A 22402-nucleotide genomic window follows, 5' to 3' on the forward strand; every position below is an offset into this window, starting at 1 on the left:
AATACCCTGTCTCCAAAAAAAAAACAAAAATCTTTTAGCTCAAGATGGATTAAAGGTTTAAATGTAAGCCATCGAATTAGAAGAATCCTAGAAGAAAACCGAGAAAACACCATTCTGGACATCAGCCTTGGGAAAGAATTTATCACTAAGTCCTCAAAAGCAATTGCAATGCAAACAAAAATTGACGAGTGGGACCCAATTAAACTAAGCGCTTAGGTACAAAGAAACTGTCAAGAGAGTAAACAGACAATCTACAGAATGGGAAAATACTGACAAACTGTGCATTTGACAAAGGTCTAATATCCAGAATCTATAAGGAACTTAAACAATAATACAAGCTAAAAACAATCCCATTAAAAAATGGGAAACGCCACAAACAGACACTTCTTAAAAGAAGACATACAAGCAGGCAACAAACATATGAAAAAATGCTTAATTAACATCGCTAATCATCAGCAAAATGCAAATCAAAATAATGAGATACCATCTCAGACCAGTCAGAATAGCTATTACTAAAAAGTCAAAAAACAACTGATTCTGGCAAAGCTGCAGAGAAAAGGTTGGTGGGAATGTTAAGTTAGTTCAGCCTCTGTGGAAAGCAGCTTGGAGATTTCTCAAAAAACTTTGAACTACCATTCAACTCAGCAATTTTATTACCGGGTACATATCCAAAATAAAATAAATCATTCTACCAACAACAGATGCACTCGTATGTGTATTACAGCACTAATCACAACAGCAAAGACATGAAATCAACCTAGGTTTCTATCAATGGTAGATTGGATAGAGAAAATGTAATACATATACACCAAAGAATACTACACAGCCATAAAAATAAACCAAAATCATGTCCTTTGCAGAAACATGGATGCAGCTGGAGGTCATTATCCTAAGTGAACTAATGCAGGAACAAAAAGCCAAATATCACATCTTCTCAGTTATAACTAGGAGCTAAATAATGGGCACTCATAGACATAAAAATGGCAATAATAGACAATGAGGACTACAAGAAGGAGAGAAGGAAGGGGGAAAAGGTTGAAAAACTTAACTATTGGGTGCTATACTCAGTACTTGGGTGACAGGATCAATCATACCTCAAACCTCAGCATCACACAATATACCCATGTAACAAACCTGCACATGTACCCCCTGAATCTAAGATAAAGGTGGGAATTATTAACATAAATACATAATAAATAAAAATAAAAACTGTAACACACTAAGATATTTTAACATATCAAAAAACTATCCTTGCTATAGCTTAACTCACAAATATCTACGGTTAAAAATCACAATAGGGCTGGGCGCGGTGGCTCACACCTGTAATCCCAGCACTTTGGGAGGCCGAGGTGGGTGGATCACCTGAGGTCAGGAGCTCGAGACCAGCCAGACCAACATGGCAAAACCCTGTCTCTATTAAAAATACAAAATTAGTTGGGCGTGGTGGCACATGCCTGTAATCCCAGCTACTCTGGAGGCTGAGGCAGGAGAATCGCTTCAACCCGAGAGGCAGAAGTTGCAGTGAGCTGAGATCGAGCCATTGCACTCCAGCCTGGGCAACAAGAGCAAAACTCTGTCTCAAAAAAAAAAAATCACAATAATTTTTTCAAAAGATAAACTCTAGACATTTTCTATGTACTTTCAAATAATGTTTTATTAGGATTAATAACACAAGAAGATCAAAAGAACCTGAAATTATTCTATGAACCTAATAGTTATCCTACAAAAAATTTTTAAATTTTGAACACTTCTAACCAAAGCAGAATCAAACTAGTTTATCTGCTAAACATCAGCAGTAAATTTTGTAAAAGTTAAATGGGCCTATTTTGCTTTTTGACCATAGTTTTGTTCTTATTTAATGCACAAAAAAATACTTTACACATTAAAGGGAGGAAAAATCCTGTAGTGCTTCAATGAAATTTATATATTTATCTAATCATAAAACAATAAATAAATGTTTATTCTCTATTTGGAAATAAAGAAAAGTATAAGGGAGATAACAAAAATAACCCATGAAGAACAATATTCAAATCTGGAAATATTTTCATGCAATCTATTTGACTATGCTTACATGTTTAAAGAAATAGATATGGATATTTTTGAATTGAAATATACTATGGTATGTACAGTATATTTTCAATGCAGAAAATATAATTCAGGCAAGAGAAACACCCAAAAAGATAATCTGAATAGTAACATGATTTCAATCTGCTCACAGATATTAAAAATATGATAACAGATCATTAACTAGACTCAAATATTAAAAATGTATAACTATTTAAGCAGGGCATATGATGAGACTGACACTGAGTCAGAAAACACAGTCACTTCTAAGGAAGGATAAGTCTTCCAAGCTGTTGACCTAAGTTCAATATCAGAGCTAATGTTTAAATGATTTCATGGTAGAGAAAAATTTATATTAAATAACTGAATGTGAAAATTTCTGTCATTTGATGAAAATTAAATTGTCATTCAAACTTGGAAATGTTACTGATGACTATGACACAGTTTGGCATGCCTATATTATCTGTCACCAATAAAGACCATCCCCCCTCCAATTTTCTCCACTTGAGACTGTGCTTATACCCCCATTTAACTTTCAGTTAATATGAAACCTTTTCTTAATTCACCTCTGTTTTTTTCATGGTGGCCTTCAAAAATTATGGTTCTAGGCCGGGAGTGGTGGCTCACGCATGTAATCCCAGCACTTTGGGAGGCCAAGATGGGCAGATCACTTGAGGTCAGGAGATCAAGACCAGCCTGGGCAACATGGTGAAATGTGTCTCTACTAAAAATACAAAAATTAGCCAGGCATGGGTGTGGGCGCCTGTAATACCAGCTACTCAGGAGGCTGAGGCAGGACAATCACTTGAACCTGGGAGGTGGAGGTTGAAGTGAGCCGAGATTGCACCACTGCACTCCAGCCTGGGTGACAGAGTGAGACACTGTCTCAAAAAACAAAAAAATTATGTTACTGTATACTAAGTACAAAGGTAATCATAAACAGGTACTGAAATTATGTATCAATGTCTAGTTTGAATTTTCTGTCTCTCCCCGACCTTCCACCATCTCTCTTTTTAAATCATCGAAAACAAAAATCCATAATTTAAAAAATGTAAATACTGAATTTTTGGACCCAAAGAATACTTTCAAAGAACTCCAATTAGATTGAAGGGAACTATCCATCATTCAAAAATTATTTTAAACTACATAACTAATATAAACATTTAATAAATATTTCTACCCAGTTTAAGTAACTGAATTGAATTTAAATGGGACTAAATCTTCACATTTCTATATACTAGTCCAAATTAGAAATTTTTTATTTCTTCACAGTAATAAATAAAAGACTGAGAAAGTAGCAAAAATTAAAACATACTATAAAAGCAAAATAGGGGGAATAATGATGCTAACATGGAAGTCAGCATTTTCCCTCCATAAAAAAAGACAGGAATAAAACCGAAAAAAATTTTCACTGAAAAATATTTATTGTTGAGAAATTGCTAGAAATTCAGGTAAGAATATCAGGAGTCAGTGGCCTTATTAATGAGACTACTCCTGTCATTACCACCCCAGTTTAGTTGGTAAGAACTGTAATTTTACCATTTGGGGGCTGGCAGTAAAAAGTAGCACTGTTGCTTTCAAACAGGGCAAACCTATTCAGGGTAAGAAATCAAAACTGCAGTTCTCCAGCTAAAAGTGGCAGACTTGGTTACGAATCAATGGGAGAAACCAGCAGCTTTGCTAGATCAGAGATACAGGCACAATTCAGGGGGAACAGCAGACCAGTTAGATATTTACTAGGGAGATATTAAAAAAGAGAGAACCATAGAAAGATTGAGATAAGTACTCCACACAGACATAGCTGATTGAGAAAGTACCTATATCCAGGAGACACCTGGGTCACTAACTGAAAAAGGGAAGGCAAGAGAGACTAGATAAGTAGCCACGACTTTGAATGCAATCCCTAAAAATATACAGATCAACACAGTGGGCCTAAGGGCTGAAGGAATTTTATCAGAACCTGTAGCTAAATCATTGACTGAACTCTAAGATATATAGAAACATGGAAAACCCTAAGAGTGCTATGGAAAGAAAAAGGGAAAAAGTAAAAATACTGGGCAGAGAAAAGTCAGAGCTGTAGACCGTGGAGAAAACACAATCTGCAAACTAAATGAGGCAAATTATTTAAAACCAAACAAAAACCAACAACCATAGAAAAACAAAAAAAGTCTAGAGTTGCCCAGTTTTCAACAAAAATTACTATATATGCAAAAAAACAAAAAAGAGTATAACCCATAATCAGTAAAAGAGCAATGATCAAAAATAACTTGTAAGGTCCAAATGTTAGATTCAGCAAATATTTTTAAGGACTTGTAATAAATTATATTCAATAAATGAAAAAATAGTATGTTCAAATAATTGAATGAAACAGATTAACAATGAGTTCTCAAAAAAGTATAAAAAGACCAAATGGAAATTCTAGAGATAAAAAAGTACCATTTAAAAATCAAGGAATTCACTATAGGCATTCAACAGGAGACTCAGATGGCAAATAAAGAATCTGTGAATTCAAAGATAAATCAATATAAATTATATAGTCTAAAAAACAGAGAAAAAAATGGGAACACAAATTATTCAAACTTTAGACACTGTAGGACAATACAGTGTTCCAACATAGATGTAACAAGAGTTCCAAAAAAAAAAAAGGCACAGAAAAGAAACATCTGAAGAAATAGGAATAAAATCTTCCAAAATTTAATGACGAAACATTTACTTACAGATTCAAACTCAATTAACCACCGAAGTGAAAGTAACAAAGTGAGTCACGACTAGGCCGGGCACAGTGGCTCATGCCTGTAATCCCAGCACTTAGGCCGAGATGGGCGGGTAATTTGAGGCCAGGCATTCGAGAACAGCCTGACCCACACAGTGAAACCCCATCTCTACTAAAAATACAAAAATTAGCTGAGCACAGTGGTACATGCCTGTAGTCCCAGCTACTTGGGAGGCTGAGGCGCGAGAATCGCCTGAACCCAGGAGACGGAGGCTGTAGTGAGCCAAGACCATGCCACTGTACTCCATCCTGGGTGACAGAGTGAGACTCTGTCTCAAAAAAAAAAAGTGAATCATAACTAAACAAACCACAGTCAAATTGCTGAAATCCAAAGACAATGAAAAAAACCTTAAAAGCATCAAGAGAAAAATGACTGATGACATACAGAGCAACAACAATGCAATTCATTGCTGTCATCTCATCAGAAACAATGGAGTCCACAGGTCAGGGAGATGACAGTCAAGTTCTAACAGAAAGAAAACTGTAATTTAAGTTTTTATATCCAGGATAAGTATCCTCTAAAAATGGAAGCAAATAAAAGTATTCTGAGATGAACAAAGACTGAGAAAATTCATTGCTAGCAAATATGCCTTGTAAGAAATAATAAAGCCCACCAAGATGAAAGAATATACTGTAAAACCACTAATAAAAGATAACCTTTAAGAAAAAAACTAAAATCAACAGGGGAATTTTGATCCAACCAAATGGAGTCAGCCCAATAAAGCCTCTCTGTCCCAAATATTAATAAAATTATAGGGGAAAAAAACACAAAAATCAACTTCCCAAGTACTCTGAAGACTAAACAAAAGCAGGTGCATTGTGTAGGGGAGTTAAAACTTGGAGAATTACTCATATGGATAGAAGAATCATTTTTTTCCTTTCTCTCTTCTGAATCTGCCCGTTTCAGGGCTGGATGTCAGAAGCTTGGGTGGCAAAATTCTAAGAAAAACTATGCTTCCAGTTAGAGAAATCTAGAAATTAGGTCCTAGATAGGAGAAGTGTGGGGAAGAATCCTAAATAGCAGAGAGTAAGAGAAAAGGGTTCTCTAAATCTGTGTAAAAACCTGTGATAACCCCAAACTCACCCAAGAGACGCATGGGTGTGGGACAAACCCAAATCAGAATAGACACCTTTCTAAATTTAATTACCATCCAATTCTCAGCCTAATTCCTGAATGAAGCATATGTATGTGAGGAAAATACAAGGCAAACTAGTCTGTCTCCCTGGATTGAAGGGGAAAAAAGAAAGAATGAAAGAAAACCCAAAGTAGGGTAAGAGAGGTTTGAAAAATGAAGGGACACTGGAAACATCATGCACAGAGAAGAGGTGGAACTTGCAGCCCCACCCTTACCAGGTTGTCTATTTGCTAAACAACAACAACAAAACATGTGTTAGAGGATTATAACAGGGCCCAGAGTTATGCTCTAATGCATCCAGGACCCACAATATTCAGGACACATTAGAAGATTACGCAACATACAAAGAGCCAAGAAAATGTGACTGTTTCTCATAGGAAAACACAAACAACAGATGTCAATGAGATGAACAAAATGTTGGACTTATCACACAAAGACTTTAAAGGAGATACTATAATTATGCTTTAGAAAATAAAGGCTAACAAAGTCTAAATGAATTGAAAAAGTTCTCCAAAAAGAAATAATAAATGTTTGAGGTGATGGAGATGCTAACTACCCTGATTTGAATATTATATGTTATATGCATGTATTAATATATCACAATATTGCATATAATATGTACAATTATTGTCAATTTAAAATATTAAACAGAGTTCTCATCCAAAAATGAAAGCATAAAAATGAACCATATTGAAATTTTAGACTTGAAATGCATACTATCTGAAACAAAATATGCAAGAGATGGGTTCAATATCAAAATTTAAAACACAAAGAAAAAGTCCATAAATTTGAAGATCAGGTTTATTATACATATCAAGTTTCTATGTACAAACTACAATCTGAAAAAAAACAAGACTGAAACAAACTAAACAAATGCTTAAGGAGTTGCCTGACTCTATCAGAAGATCTAATACTTATTTCTTTGGAGACCCAAAGTGAAAGGAGAAAGATATAAGTGAAGCATAAATTGAAAAAATAAGAACCGGCCGGGAGCAGTGGCTCACGGGCCGGGTGTGGTGGCTCACGTCTGTAATCCCAGCACTTTGGGAGGCCGAGGCAGGCGGATAGTCAGGAGATCGAGACCATCCTGGCTAATACGGTGAAACCCTGTCTCTACTAAAAATACAAAAAAATTAGTCAGGCATGGTGGCGGGCACCTGTAGTCACAGCTACTCAGGAGGCTGAGGCAGGAGAATGGCATGAACCCAGGAGGCAGAGCTTGCAGTGAGCCAAGATCGGGCCACTGCACTCCAGTCTGGGCAACAGAGCACGACTCCGTCTCAAAAAAAAAAAAAAAAAAGAAAGAAAAAAAAAAGAACCTACAACTTCTCAAATTTGGTAGCAATCACAAAGAAAACCATAATGAACCTATGAAAGGAGGAAGAGGGAGATGGATGCAGTCAAGTGTGCCTGTAGTCTCAGCTACTGAGGAGACTGAGGCAAGAGAACTGCTTAAGCCCAGGAGTTCCTGGGCAACATAGTAAGACCCCAATTCTAAAAAACAAAAACCTAAAGAAAATGTCTTGAAAGCAAGTGCAGAAATCTAGAACATTATATTTAACAAAGAAAGATTTCAATAACCACAGATTTCTCATTGGAAACCATGGACACCAGCCAACAGAAGAAAAACACAGGAAAGAAAGGAAAGGAAAAAGGTAAGGAAAAAGGAAAGGAAAAAAATGATTACAAACACAGAATTCTACATACAACAAAAATATCCTTGGAGAGCGAAGGTCAAATAAATATATTTTCAGAAGAAATAATTAAAAATTGTTTCTGTCAAAACTGCTCAACAAGTTCTTTTTCAGCAGAAGTTCTTCTTCTAAAGGAATTTCTTCAAGAATAAAGAGCAAAAGAAACTGTAAATACCTGGATAAAAGTAGAAACTTTTTTCTCTCTTCAATTCTTTAAGCTATATATAACTAGTGAAAGTAAAACTTTAAGCTATATATAACTAGTAAAAGTAAAACTTATTAACTGTCTGGAGGCGCTTATGTATATACAGACATAATAAGGACAATTGAGGCAGTTAAAGGGATCTGAGCAGTTCCAAGGGTTCTATACTTTATTTGAAGAGGTAAAATATTAACACTAGGTAGACTGTGAAATTACATACACTGGCATCTCTAGAGCAACCACCAAAAAAGTTACACAAAGAGATAAACTCCAAACTCAAAATATAAATTTTGAGAATATTTTTAAAATTCAAATAAAAACAACATAGAAAAAGAGAAACAAGGAATATATTACACTGGGATAAACAGAAAACAAATAAAATGGTAGATGAAAATAATTACAATATCAATAATTACATTAAACATAAATGGTCTAAACATACTGGAAAAAACCTGACTTTGTCAGACTGGATTAAAATAAATAAAACCTACAACTATTCTGTGTGTATTAGCTAGGTTTTTCCAGAGAAACAGAACCAAGAGGATGTGCAGACAGAGAGAGAGACAGAGATTGATTTCAAGAAGTTTATTCATGCAATTATGGAGGCTTGGTATGTCTCAACTCAGAAGAGTAGACCAGCAAGCTGAAGATGTAGGAAAGAACTGTATTCTCAGTACAAAGGCAGTCAGCCAGCCTAATTTCCTTCATCCCTGGGGCAGATCAGACTTTGTTTTATTAAGGCCTTCAACTGATTAGATGAGGTCCAGACATATTACAGTGGATAATCTGTTTTACTCAAAGTCCACCAATTTAACCTATTTATGTCTAGTGTTCCATTATTGGAACACTAAGCTTGTGGGAGTTATTTATATCCTACTGCTCAAGGTCATTGCCAAGGTCTGATTTTCCACACACAAAAAATTGCAACCTCTGGCATAAATGGCTTAAATGTTAATCTCATCAAAAAAACACTTTCAGGCCAGGTGCAGTGGCTCCTGCCTATAATCCCCTCACTTTGGGAGGCCAAGGCGGGCAGATCATGAGGTCAGGTGATCGAGACCATCCTGGCCAACAAAAATTAGTTGGGAACCAGGCCACACAGCAGGCGGTGAGCACCAGGCCAGCAAGCATTACTGCCTGAGCTCTGCCTCCTGTCATATCAGCTGTGGCATTAGATTCTCATAGGAGTAGAACCCTATTGTAAACTGTGCATACGAGGTATCTAGGTTACATGTTCCCTATGAGAATCAAATGATAAATATAATGCACTTGAATCATCCTGAAACCACCCCCAACCCCAGTTTGTGGAAAAACTGTCTTCCACAAAACCAGTCCCTGGTGCCAAAAAGGCTGGGGACCTCTGTTTTAGAATTTATGGGCCATATCATCTCTGTTACAACTCTTTGACTCTGTTGTTATAGTAGGAAAGTAACCATAGGCAATATTTAAAAGAATGAGAATGGCTGTGGTTATAGCAGGAAAGTAACCACAGACAATATTTAAAATAATGAGAGTGACAGTGCCACAACAAAATTTTATTTATAAAGACAAATCATTATAGAAGAGTCAGCCAAAGAAAGCAATAAAAATAAAATAGAAAAAATAAAAATGAATATGATCGAGAGCAATAATGGAAGGGCAGCCATAAACGGGAAGAAGACCTTATCTACTGCTACTGTACTAGAAGTAAATAAACAAGAACGTGCTCTAAAATACACCTTTGGGGAAAAAAGATGGAAGTTGAAATAATTCCCTCCTAATAGCTCTAATGAAGTAGATGAGGCTGTCACTGCTGACAGGAAGAGTTGTAAAAATTTAGAATTGTATCTGAAGGAACAAAGAAATGTTTAACAATGATAGAAGTATAGATCATGAATTTATAATAATTTCAACATACAACACTGCATGACATTTCCCCACCAGCCAAGGTTTAGCTTAGAGTGTGCCTACCTAGACTAATCTAGGATCAGAATTCTCAAAAGCAAATCTAACAGGACAAGGGCAGATGGAAGTTTTTGTTAGAAACCACTTCCAGCAAATAGCCAGGCTAAGAAGGAAGTAAACAATGGCAGATACAGTATGACACACTAGGATTAAAAAAAAGCAAGATCACAGGACAGAAGGTAACTATGAGGCTGAAGAGCATTGGAAAGGGCGATATTAGAAAAAGAGGAAATAGATGGTTTTGATTAAAGAGTAAGATTATAATTTAAAATTTATGATGTGAAAACATGCCAGTGATAAAAAGGTCTAGGTTTTTAAAATAGGAATGGATAAATTACAAAGAATGGCAGTAAGGGTAGCAAAGTTAAGGAATTAAAAAATTACAAAATGTGAATGTTAAGATGAGTTAGTCACAAGGACAATGAAGTTATTCACATGTAGTGAAACTGAGATAAGACTGTGAACCAAAAATTCACACACTAAAAGTATATAGACTTTCCTTGCCCAGACTTTCAATAGAATAATTCTTCTTACTAGTTTTTAAATGTCTATGATACTATCTTGCAATTATTTTTTTTAAAAAGTGGTAAAATCCTATACAGTAAATCACAAAATACACTAAAGCACATCCACACAAATACAGGTTATATCCACAGAAAATAAGGTTATAAAATTAGATACTCTGGCACCAAAAAGAAAAAAATCTGCCAAGCCTTTACATAAACCCTTAAATCTTTTTCTGAAATTCAGTTATTAGATAGGAAATGTGTACAAAGAAACAAACAAGTATTTATAAGCCTCATTTGTTTTGTGTTAATATGGCTATCATACGACCTATCCATTACATTCCTAAGTATGGTATATACTCAAGATAAATGAAAACATATGTCCATACAAATACTTGTACATGAATGTTCATAGCAAGCTTGTTCAAAGTAATAATTATTAGACAGTGGTGAGGGAAAATAAAGAGTACTTTGTTTGACAGCAAAACTATAAATAAATAACAAACTGTAAATTTACCTCTTACAATGCTTAACTTTATGTGTCAACTGGGCTAGGCCATGGTATCAAGATATTTGGTCAAATATTTTTCTAGATGTTTCTTTGAAGGTATTTTTTGGATGAGATTAACATTTAAATAAGCAGATATTTTGTATGTGGACCTTATCCAGCTGAAAGCCTAACAGAAAAAAGCCTAACTGCCTTGGAGAAAGAGAAAATTCACTCAGCAGACTGCCTTTGGACTTGAACTGCAATATCAACCCTTCCCTGGGTCTCCAGTCAGCCTGCCTATCCTATGGATTTTGGATTTGCCAGCTTCCACAATTGTGTAAAACAATTGTTTAAAATAAATCTCTCTCATGCGTGTGTGCATGCACACCCACGCACACACTATTGGTTCTGTTTCCCTGGAGAACTCTGAAAATAAACCCCTTAAGTATAATGAATAAAGACACTTTTTATCTTATAGAGAATGAACATTAAAAAATACCAAATAAAGAATCTGTAATAGAAGATCAATGTGCGTTTGAGCCTAGGAGTTCAAGACCAGCCTAGGCAACATGGTGAGACTTTGTCTCTACAAAAAACTTTTAAAATAAGCTGGGCATGGTGGCACACGCCTGTAGTCCCAGCTACTCAGGAGACTGAGGAAGGAGGATCCCTTGAGCCCAGGAGGTCAAGGCTGCAGTGACCCGTGATCATACCACTGCACTCCAGTCTGGGTGACAGAGTGAGACCTGTCTCAAAAACAAACAAAAATCCCTGTGTGAATTTATTATAACTAGATAATTAAATTAGTTTCTGTAGCTGATGATTAAGCAAAACTAGTTGCTAAACTTTTGTTGCCCACTTTCTCATTAAACAAAAGATTTTAAACTTCCTTATATGTAAAATAGAGGTATTCTGTTTTTGTTGTTGATGACTGTAATGGACCAAATGTTTGCATACACCCAAAATTCTTATGTTGAAGCCCTATCATTAGTATTTGGAGAGGGAGCCTCTAAGGAAGTAATTAAGGTTAAATGCGGTCCTAAGAGTGGGTCCCTAATCCAATAGGAGTAACGTCATTGTAAGAAGAGACACGAGAGAGCTCACTCATGCTCTCTTTCTCTCTCTGCTACATGAGAACACAGCAAGGAAGAGGATGTAGGCAACCCAAGAGGAGAGTCTTCACCAAACACCAACCCGACTGGCATCTTGATCTTAGACTTCCCACCTCCAGAACTGTGAGAAACAAATTTTTGTTGTGTAAGCCATCCAATCTATGGTATTTGATTATGGCAGCCTAAGCACACAAATACAATGTTGAGTCAGAAGTGGGAGGTGGAGGAAGTGACATTTTAAAGGAAGGATAGAGAGCTTGTCTTGGATTTCAATTGAACACTATTTAATACTATCTAGGACCTAAAGATAATTCTGCTAAAGAAGTCAACAATACAGTAGCTCTATAATAGCACTCACCATACAAAACATTGGAATCATTTATCTGTCTTCACAAATTAAATAGTAACAAATAGTAACACAGCCTCTATAATTAAAGATTCATTGAAAAAAATGCATGATTATAAATGGGTCTTAAATCTTAACTCATTTCATGCTATAAACTCATTTCATATGTAAGTTTAAATAATCCTTTTCATATTTAAGAAGCTTTCAAATATTTCCAAACTAATCCCTTATATGAAATAGATTAAAAACTCTTGATATATTAACTCTTACCGTAACCCATTCCTTTGGTCAAAAGCAGGAATCATAGAGTTAGGGTGTTCTGACATTAATGCAACAAGCAGCTGTAGGACATCCATTAGATTGTCATCCTATAATCATTTTAGAAATTTTTTTTTAAAAATGAGGAAAAGACAACTTAGTTGAATAATGAATACTTCTGAAATAGAAATTTCAACATTAGAAATATAAGTAGACATATGTGTGATATATACTTATTTTTAACAAATTATGTTCTTTAAATGTAAACATTCACCTCTGTAACTCCAAATATACATAAAATAGCAAACCAATTTCTTTTTTTGTGCGGGGGGGCAGAGTCTCGCTCTCTCACTCAGGCTGGAGCACAGTGGTGTGATCTCAGCTCACTGCAACCTCTGCCTCCCAGGTTGAAGCAATTCTTGTGCATAGCCTCCCTAGTAGCTGGGACTACAGGAGTGCACCACCACATCTGGCTAATTTTTGTATTTTTGGTAGAGACAAGGTTTCACCATGTTGGCCAGGCTGGTCTCGAACTCTTGGCCTTAAGTGATCTGCCTACCTCAGCCTCCCAAAGTGCTGGGATTACAAGTTGAGCCACCGCACCTGACCTCAAAACAATTTCTTTTTTTTTTTGTTTTTTTGTTTTTTTTTTTTTGAGACAGACTCTTGCTGTGTCGCCCAGGCTGGAGTTCAGTGGCACAATCTCGGCTCACTGCAAGCTCCGCATCCCGGGTTCATGCCATTCTCCTGCCTCAGCCTCCCGAGTAGCTGGGACTACAGGTGCCCGCCACCACGCCCGGCTAATTTTTTGTATTTTTATTAGACACGGGGTTTCACCATATTAGCCAGGATGGTCTCGATCTCCTGACCTCGTGATCCACCCGCCTTGGCCTTCCAAAGTGCTGGGATTACAGGCGTGAGTGAGCCACCGCGCCCGGCCTCGAAACAATTTCTTCACCAAAGAAATAAAATACCTTTTATGTTATATTGAATCAAGATTTTGTAAAACATAACCTTTAGAAACAGTATATCCAACATGACTTTTTTTTAAGGAAGGCTTATATATCAAGAAATTGTGGGGAAGGGTTATTCTTTATTACAGAAAAATATATTAGAGCTTCTAAAATGCTACTAAATGTTGCAAATCTGGTGGTAGTGGTAGGGCTAAGATATTATGTATCATTTCTTAAACTTATCTGATCTGGAATGTTTTATTCACTGTGCCTCTCCAGAAACCAGTTCTAAAAGAACACTTTGTGGGAAATGATAACCGGATCATTTTCATATACGGTATTATCTACTGTCCCTATAAAGATAAAGATAACCAATAAATGTTTACTCGGTCAACATACCACTAATATGTGGTAGTATTTGATAACATTTACAGAATACCAGCACAAGAAACGAGTTCTAGACCCCCGAAAAAACTTCATGAAAATCCTTCACTACCTTTGTTGCATATACCAATATGTATGCATATCATTAGAGCCAACTTGGACAATACTGACCCAAAAAGGAAAAGGCAAACAGCTAACAGAGTTTAGTTAACTTGGTTGCCCTGACTCTAGTTTTCCTTCACTGCTTTGGAATTTTTGCTGTGGAAGCTACTTGTATACCGAATTTTCATTAAGTTAAACAGATGATCTGGAGCTAGGACACTGAATCATTGAAAGTGTTATTTAGAGGACCTGAAACTTTCCTAACAATAAGGAATCACTGTGACTTCCAGTTTATCTCATATAAAGTACTTTATTCAGTCCCTTAGGGTTAATAAAAACAACATCACATATATAGATCACTATGAAATTCACCTGAAAACTTCAAATATTATATTTGGTCAGAAAAATCTAAAAATTAATAGAATTGCCTATTCAAGAGGAAAAAATATCATAATCATTAATGATTTTAAGTCAAATATTACTCAATCACAAAATTTGAGCCATTCTTTTATACCTGAATTAACAAAGAGATCCAATCATTATCCCTCATTTAAAAATTAAAGAGGGCACTACTCCATTCTAAAATATATTTATTAATTCACAAGGTATTAATTATAATATAGGAGTATAAATTATCATTTAAAATGCTGTGATATATTATATTCCATCAATTCCTAAGTTTTACTAATTATAGGTAAAAATCTAACTAAAAATAGATGATTTAGTTAGATTGCAACTGACATATATTGCATTTTCCTGGTGCTAAAAAGTAAAAACAGATATTTCAACCTATTTAATTTTCTTTTTATTTTTTTTTAATTACACTTCAAGTTTTAGGGTACATGTGCACAATGTGCAGGTTTGTTACATATGTATACATGTGCCATGTTGGTGTGCTGCACCCATTAACTCATCATTTAACATTAGGTATATCTCCAAATGCTATCCCTCCCTGCTACCCCCACCCCACAACAGGCCCCGGTGTGTGATGTTCCCCTTCCTGTGTCCATGTGTTTTCATTGTTCAATTCCCACCTATGAGTGAGAACATGTGGTGTTTGGTTTTTTGTCCTTGCAATAGTTTGCTGAGAATGATGGTTTCCAGCTTCATCCATGTCCCTACAAAGGACATGAACTCATCCTTTTTTATGGCTGCATAGTATTCCATGGTGTATATGTGCCACATTTTCTTAATCCAGTCTATCACTGTTGGACATTTGGGTTGGTTCCAAGTGTTTGCTATTGTGAATAGTGCCGCAATAAACAAACGTGTGCCTGTGTCTTTATGGTAGCATGATTTATAATCCTTTGGGTATATACCCAGTAATGGGATGGCTGGGTCAAATGGTATTTCTAGTTCTAGATCCCTGAGGAATCGCCACACCGACCTCCACAATGGTTGAACTACTTTACAGTCCCACCAACAGTGTAAAAGTGTTCCTATTTCTCCACATCCTCTCCAGCACCTATTTAATTTTCAACCTCCTTTTCAAACACATAATTTTAAATACCATTAAATGAGCTGTTTAATATCTGAATATGTAAAGTCAGTAGGAAGATTGTGTTATGAATTTTTAAAACCTAATCATTTTTAGTCATTTTCGTAATCTATTTTTTCATTTGTTACACTGGTTTCTGGAAATACACTGAAAGTATGCTTTGGTATACTTTATTATTAATTCAATGAAATCTAATGTTAGTACTTTTTAAAGCCTTTCATGATGATTCTCAAGATTCATCTTGTGGTAATAAAGGATATTTAAATAAAAATTGCTAGGGCTTAGTTCCTAAGTAGACACATTTACTCCCCATTACAGTTACATAATTACTGAAGATTTCTTTAAATTTTTACTTTTAAAAAGTCTAATGTAGCTTCAAAAATTAAAATTTCAAAATATAAAATTCATATATTACCTCATGCATAGTCAGTAGGTAATTAAGAATGGCCTGTAATTCATCTTCCTTTACTCCAGAATCCTTCAAAAACATAATACAGGTATCTTACGTTTACATGTAAAAAAATGTTTAAAGAGAAATTATACACATAGATTTGTCAAGTTGGTCAGCTACTATAAATATAAAAATATAATGTAATAGACAATCTAAATTTAAAACAAAAATTTGGGGAAGCACTAAAGACATCAGTACTCCAGAACATGTAGAGGTCAATTAACATCAGCTTCCTGTTTTCAACACCTTATATAATATGACAGCCTACTTACTAAAGCTACAGGATCCTGAAATCAGCAAAAATAATAAGTAATGATAACTTAAAAAGTAATATCCACACCTACTACTCCTCTAAATACAGAAGACATCTTTTCGACTGAAATTAAATGTGGAGAATACAATGAACAGTTTCTGAAATTATCAAGTTAAAATGTCAAGTACCTAAAAATTAAATAGTAATCTCACTCGGGAAAAGAAAAACACACTGCACTTTTAAATATGAGCTCGTTATGAAAATTTTCAACCTACTCTATCAGTATATTAATCACTAAAAAAGCTGCAATCTAAAAAAAAAAAAAACACCACAAGAAGAAAAGAAATTGGAAAACAAAAAACAGTATGCATCAGGAACGAGCAACAAAACAAAGACAATTCAAAGGATACTTTTTTTAATACATGGAAATAAGGTATCTGAATCTGAAAGGTATACTAAAAGTTAGGTTCACTTGCCATAATCTTATGTGACAACTAATAAAGCATTATAAAATCATATAGGAAAATACTAAAAAAATATTGGTAACAATTACATTTATATATTGCTATCTTATAAAACCAAAATGCCTTTTTTAGAATATTAAATTTTACTTTACCTGTAATAGAATGAAAAGGGACAAAATGTGACCACTTCTAAAGGCTCATACACCTACCTGGTACATTTATACAGAAATACTATTTCTCAAAATCTGAATGTCAGTTACAAGGAGCCTGCTAAAAATGAAACCTCCTTCAGTTTAGTGCCAAATACTAACAGAAACATAGTAAATATTTGCTGAATGAGTGAACACACTTGAGCTACTACACAAATTTATATAACATAAAATACAACTACCAATCCCTAATTCTGCAACAGTTTACATCCATATAGGCTCCAAAAAAGAACCAAAACAAACATGGAAATATCTTTCAAAGTATTTTCCAATGTGTAACCACAGTAACCAAGCAAAGAATAAAAAAACCAAGATTGTATTTCATGTGAAATTATAACCTTCAATACACAGTATGCTATGGAATAAGCAATGTGAACTCACCTTCATCACTAATTGCTTAATGAACATCAACAAGAATGCTCGTAGAGAAAGCATTTCTTTTTGATTAGGTCGCGGTCCATCTTTTAAAAAAATATACACATACACATTTAGTATTTAAAGGACCTCAAAGCTGTCAAAGTATAAAATTCTCATTCCCAACAGCTTTTCCATTTGTTTGTAAGAAATATAAAGGTAGGTCTCCTACAGAATGACCTTTTATGCCTCTAGAAAGACAAGTGTTTAATCTTACATGCACTGTATACACAATATTTCAAACATACAAACAGGTTATGTTGAAACTACTATGAAGACGTTTGTACTTTGAATAGGCCAAAGAATGTCCAAAACATAAAAATGAGGTAACAAATAAAATTTGTATTCAATAATAATATACGTATTTTAAGACTCTGAGAGTATTAGTAAGGTAACAGAAGTTTACAAAGAAAAAAACAAAGGAAAATCTAAACTTCCAACATTATTATTATATGTGAATTCAGTATGACAAAATTTTTCTACTGTTATCATTATATAAGCTAACACAAAAATCTCAAAAAGAATGCCTCACTACACGATATCATTCAAGAAGAAGGGAAATATTATGTTAACTGCCTCTGACATCTCCTTCTCTGCTTAGAAAAGTCCTTGGTCACACATGGCTCACATTAAATCAATTTTCATGTCTCAAACATATAATTTCCAAGTAGAAAGCTTTTGAAACCAAACACTCATTGTTCTAAGATCCTAAGTTAGGGACCTGTTTTTCTCATATATTTTATTATTTTTCCACCACTAATCACTATTTATAGATAGTTCTTAGACCACCAAAGCATAGGACCACCATGACTTTGAACAGATCAATGAAAATAGGAAGAAAATTGTTTAAAATTTGTTCCATGTGATTCCTAGACAAAAAATAATAATAATAAGACTAGAGTTAGAATAGGATCACAAAATTTGTCCAGCTCTCTCATTTGAAGAATGAGACTTTCCCAAGGTCACTAATCAGTTATAAAAGGCAGGCGAGAATACAAAACTAGCACCTAGGACAGTACATGATACACCTACAGCACCATGAAATAGTCATGAGAAAATTCTGACCCGGTTCTGGATCTGCCACAACCTTGCCAGCTTAAGAAGTTCATAGCTTGCTAAATTATAGGTACCAGATTCTCTGAGGCTAAACCAAGCTTATTTTGAAAGTGATATAAAAAGTAGTATGCAAATGTGAAAATCTTTGTAAATCACTAAACAACGAAAGCCTCTTACTGCAATCAGAATGTATGTTATTGACTCCCCAGCATCTATTTCTTAATTTCAAGCAACAGCTCTTAATTTTTACCAAGTGACTGAAGTCATCTTCACTTTCAGACAATGTCTTTCAACGTAGGGGATGCCTCCATTTCTAAGCAATCAGAGCAACTACAACCACAAAAATGGGCACATGATACAATCAAAGCCAATGAGCAACAGAGAGACTAAAAGAGACTTTCACTGGAAATACATTATATAGGCAGATGCTCTTACACTGAATTTAAGTTGTTATGGATGTGAAAGGGGACCGGCTGCTTGCTACTACAAAGGAAGCGAATATGTGAAAACAGCCAACACAGAAGAATTGGCAAGTGCAGTGAGACAAATTCAGTCCTATGGTCATATTCGGAATACCTTTATCAAGTTGTATCTGGAACTGCCAGTTTATATGAGCTGATTACCTCCCTTTTTGATGTAAGCCAGTTCCAAGGAGACTGTTATAGTTACAACCAAAAGAGCCACTATATGTCAAAAGTTTTATTTTGACCCCTTATATGAACTGCTAGACATGATGAATGAATAATTACCCTTTCAGCAAGTTAGTCCTCATTATGTAAGAAAATAATTGCTAACATTTTGTAATTTCATTATATCTTTAAGAGAAGCAGATAACTCCTACTTCTGCAAGAAACCACCATATTCCCAAAACACCATTTTCAAGGAATCTCATTGTGACAATCCATCTCAGCATCAATTACTAAAAACTAATTAAGAATTTCTTGGCATTTTCAGTGTCTTACAACAACCATCCTAGTCATATTAGCTCCCCAAACAACTCACACCAGCACAAGTAGTATTCTTCCACACAAGTAGCAAGTTATTAAACTCTAGAAACCACAATTTAGGACAAACTATTAACATTATCAATGAGATTAAAAATAAAATTTTGCCATAATGGAATATAGAAAAATTGCCCAAATATATGATAGTACTGGTTAAAACAAAAAGAAAAATTAAATCCTGATTTGCATTTGTGTAAAGTAATATACAGACAGAAATTATATACCTAATCCTTTTGGGGTGATACCACTTCGATCCTGAGGATTCACTGCCCAGTAGTAGTACTTCAGCGTGTGCATGATGAGAAGCACTGTTCCAACTCTCCGAATGGTGTTATATATGTTGACTGTACCAATGAATTCCGTGGACAGATAAGTATAGAGCATCAGTTGAACCTACAGAATAAAAATGAAGAACTTAGAGAACCCCACCAGCATTTTATCTGTTTCCAGTAACACTTCCAGGCTGTTTTATTTTCACCACGCTTCTTCCAAAAAGTAAGATGCTGAGCCTGATAATAATATCCATATTAGATAACACATACTCATTGACACACAAGCACATGCACACACACTCCTTATAAAACCAAACCAGGTAATTTCTTCTTTTATAGCAGCATTATCAAATATGGAAACTTTTTGCTGCATTATTCCATGAAAATAACTTTGTGATTCCTATTTAGCAATCAGCAATTATTCCTAAGCATGTGTAACTTCTTTATAATAGACTTAATACTTATGCTATCTATGCATAGTTGTTTGAAAAAGCTAGAATTTCTTTCAAATACAACATTTGCAGAAAATCAGGAGCTAAAATGACTCAAAAGAAAAAGTACTGGTAACTCAAAAGGAAAAAATAAATAGAACAAAACCAAAAGAAAGAAAACCACAGAAAAAGATATAAAGTTTACCTTGAAGAATATTAGAAAAACAGAATTCTATTACAGTAGCTCATTACAAGAAACATTCCAATCTAGCATTTTAATCATAACATTATAATCTCTCAACATGTATATCATGTCCCCCAATTAGGAAAGGATTCTACTAATCTCATTGAAAGTAAATAGTCTAAAAAAATACATAAGAAGTTATATATGTTTATATTAACTTCGAAATATCTCCTCTTCATATGTAAGAGAAAGAAATAATACAAGTGCTACCCCACCACTGCACATTTCATCTTAACAAAAAATTGGCCCACCCCAGTGATTCACGCCTGTAATTTCAGCATGTTAGGAGGCTGAGGCGGGCAGATCACTTGAGGTCAGGAGTTTAAAACCAGCCTGGCCAACATCGTGAAACTTCGTCTCTACCAAAAAATACAAAAATTAGCCGGGCGTGATGGTGCACACCTGTAGTCCCAGGTACTCAGGAGACTGAGGCAAGAGAATCGCTTGAACCCAGGAGGTAGAGAGTGCAGTAAGCCGAGATAGCACCACTGCACTCCAGCCTGGGCAACAGAGACCCTGCCTCAAAAAAAAAAATTTTTTTTTCAGTGAAATTATGGGTCTGAAACTCATCAACTATAATCCATTACTTAAAGCAGCAAAAATAATGACTGCTTTTGCTCTACTCTCATGTTGAAATCAATTCATTTTATTGCTAGAGGGTATATTTTATAAGCTGAACAACTGTAAGTATAGGATATATATTCTTCCCTTGACCATAGACCAAACTACTGATCATTTATAACTGAACCTTTATGTTACCTTCCTGGACAATGAGGGCATTTTCCTTTTCAAACCTGCAAGGTACCTCAGTGTCACCTAGGGATTTCTTTAGAGAGCAAAAAGTAGGTACCTATCTTCCAGGTGCCCTGCAAATAAACAATCAAGGCTAAATGAATTAGAGTGTCAGTGAATAAATCTAACATGCTAAAAAGTGGCAGGTTCTGAACCACTTAAAAGCAGGGCTTGGAAGATCATTATAATTCACAAAACCATATATGTATCTATACACATACACATACATTGTGATCTACTGACCTGCCGCAAAATGTTATTTTGATGTAGCTACTGCTGTTCAAATTGATAGGCCCAATCCACTTGTCATTGAGACAATACGACATGCCTCAAATTCTTAACCATGTTATTTCAGTCCCTTAGCAAATATTTACATCTAACTATATGCATAACACTGTATCATGGAAATACAGTGGCACATATGCTGTCCCTAAGTAGCTGAAATACAGTTGAAAAGATTTAAAAAACACTTATATTTAAGCAAAACAAATCAAAGACAATAAATATGCCTACCAAAACATGAAAAAAGTCATGAAGCAATATGTAATTGAGTGACATAGAGCTATGAAATATTATTAATTCAGAGGACAGATAAATTATTATAGGATAAACTGAAATAGTAAAGAAAAGCTTCACTAATAAAGTAGGCATTAAGATAGGCTTTGAAGATGAGTAGTAGAATAGACAGAATACAAGAGGAAATTTCAAGCAAGAAAAATGATGGTTGAAATAAAGGTTTCTCTAGAGTTAGAACAACAGTTCTCAATCTTGACTGCACATTAAAATAACTGAAAAACTTTTCTTTTTTTTTAATACTGATGCCTGAGTCCCATCCCAGTGAGGCAGGAGAATAGGGTCTGGAGGCAGCGAACCTAAGGACTTCCTAGAACTAAATCAAATGGAAATGCTACAGCTATGACAGGAAATATCCTCTCCATTTACATAGGGCATACACCGAGTAAATGACTTTGTAACTTTACTGTATCCTCTTCATTTACATAGGGCATACACCAAGCAACCAATGGAAACCTCTAAAGGTTATTTAAACCCCAGAAAATTCTGTTACAGGGCTCTTGAGCCCCTACGCTCAGGCCTGCTCCCACAGTGTGGAGTGTACTTTCATTTTCAATAAATTTCTGCTTTTGTTCCTCCATTCTTCCCTTGCTTTGTGCATTTTGTCCAATCCTTTGTTCAAGACACCAAGAACCTGGACACTCTCCACGGATAACACCAGATTGATGAAATCAGAATCTGCAGTGGAAGTGGTGGGATTCTATTTTTGCTTGTTTTTAAAAACCTACCCCAACTGATTCTATCAGCAGTCAAGACTGAGAACCACCACTGTAGGGA

The 22402-nt window shown here is 35.1% G+C and overlaps 1 protein-coding gene across 5 annotated transcripts in view; it reads right to left on the reverse strand.

Annotated features, from left to right (window-relative positions):
• The window catches only part of LRBA (LPS responsive beige-like anchor protein), a 799485-nt gene that overhangs the window by 618496 nt on the left and 158587 nt on the right, over nucleotides 1-22402 (reverse strand). For all 5 annotated transcript variants that reach the window (XM_055111907.2, XM_063603583.1, XM_034959239.3 and 2 more), the window contains exons 14-17: nucleotides 19538-19706; nucleotides 17221-17300; nucleotides 15878-15940; nucleotides 12538-12635 (exon numbers count right to left, since the gene is read on the reverse strand). In XM_055111907.2, coding sequence (XP_054967882.2) covers nucleotides 12538-12635; nucleotides 15878-15940; nucleotides 17221-17300; nucleotides 19538-19706 — 410 coding nt within the window. The remainder of the gene's footprint in view (nucleotides 1-12537; nucleotides 12636-15877; nucleotides 15941-17220; nucleotides 17301-19537; nucleotides 19707-22402) is intronic.

The sequence above is a fragment of the Pan paniscus genome, chromosome 3, assembly GCF_029289425.2.
Source record: "Pan paniscus chromosome 3, NHGRI_mPanPan1-v2.0_pri, whole genome shotgun sequence".
Taxonomy (NCBI): Eukaryota; Metazoa; Chordata; class Mammalia; order Primates; family Hominidae; genus Pan; species Pan paniscus.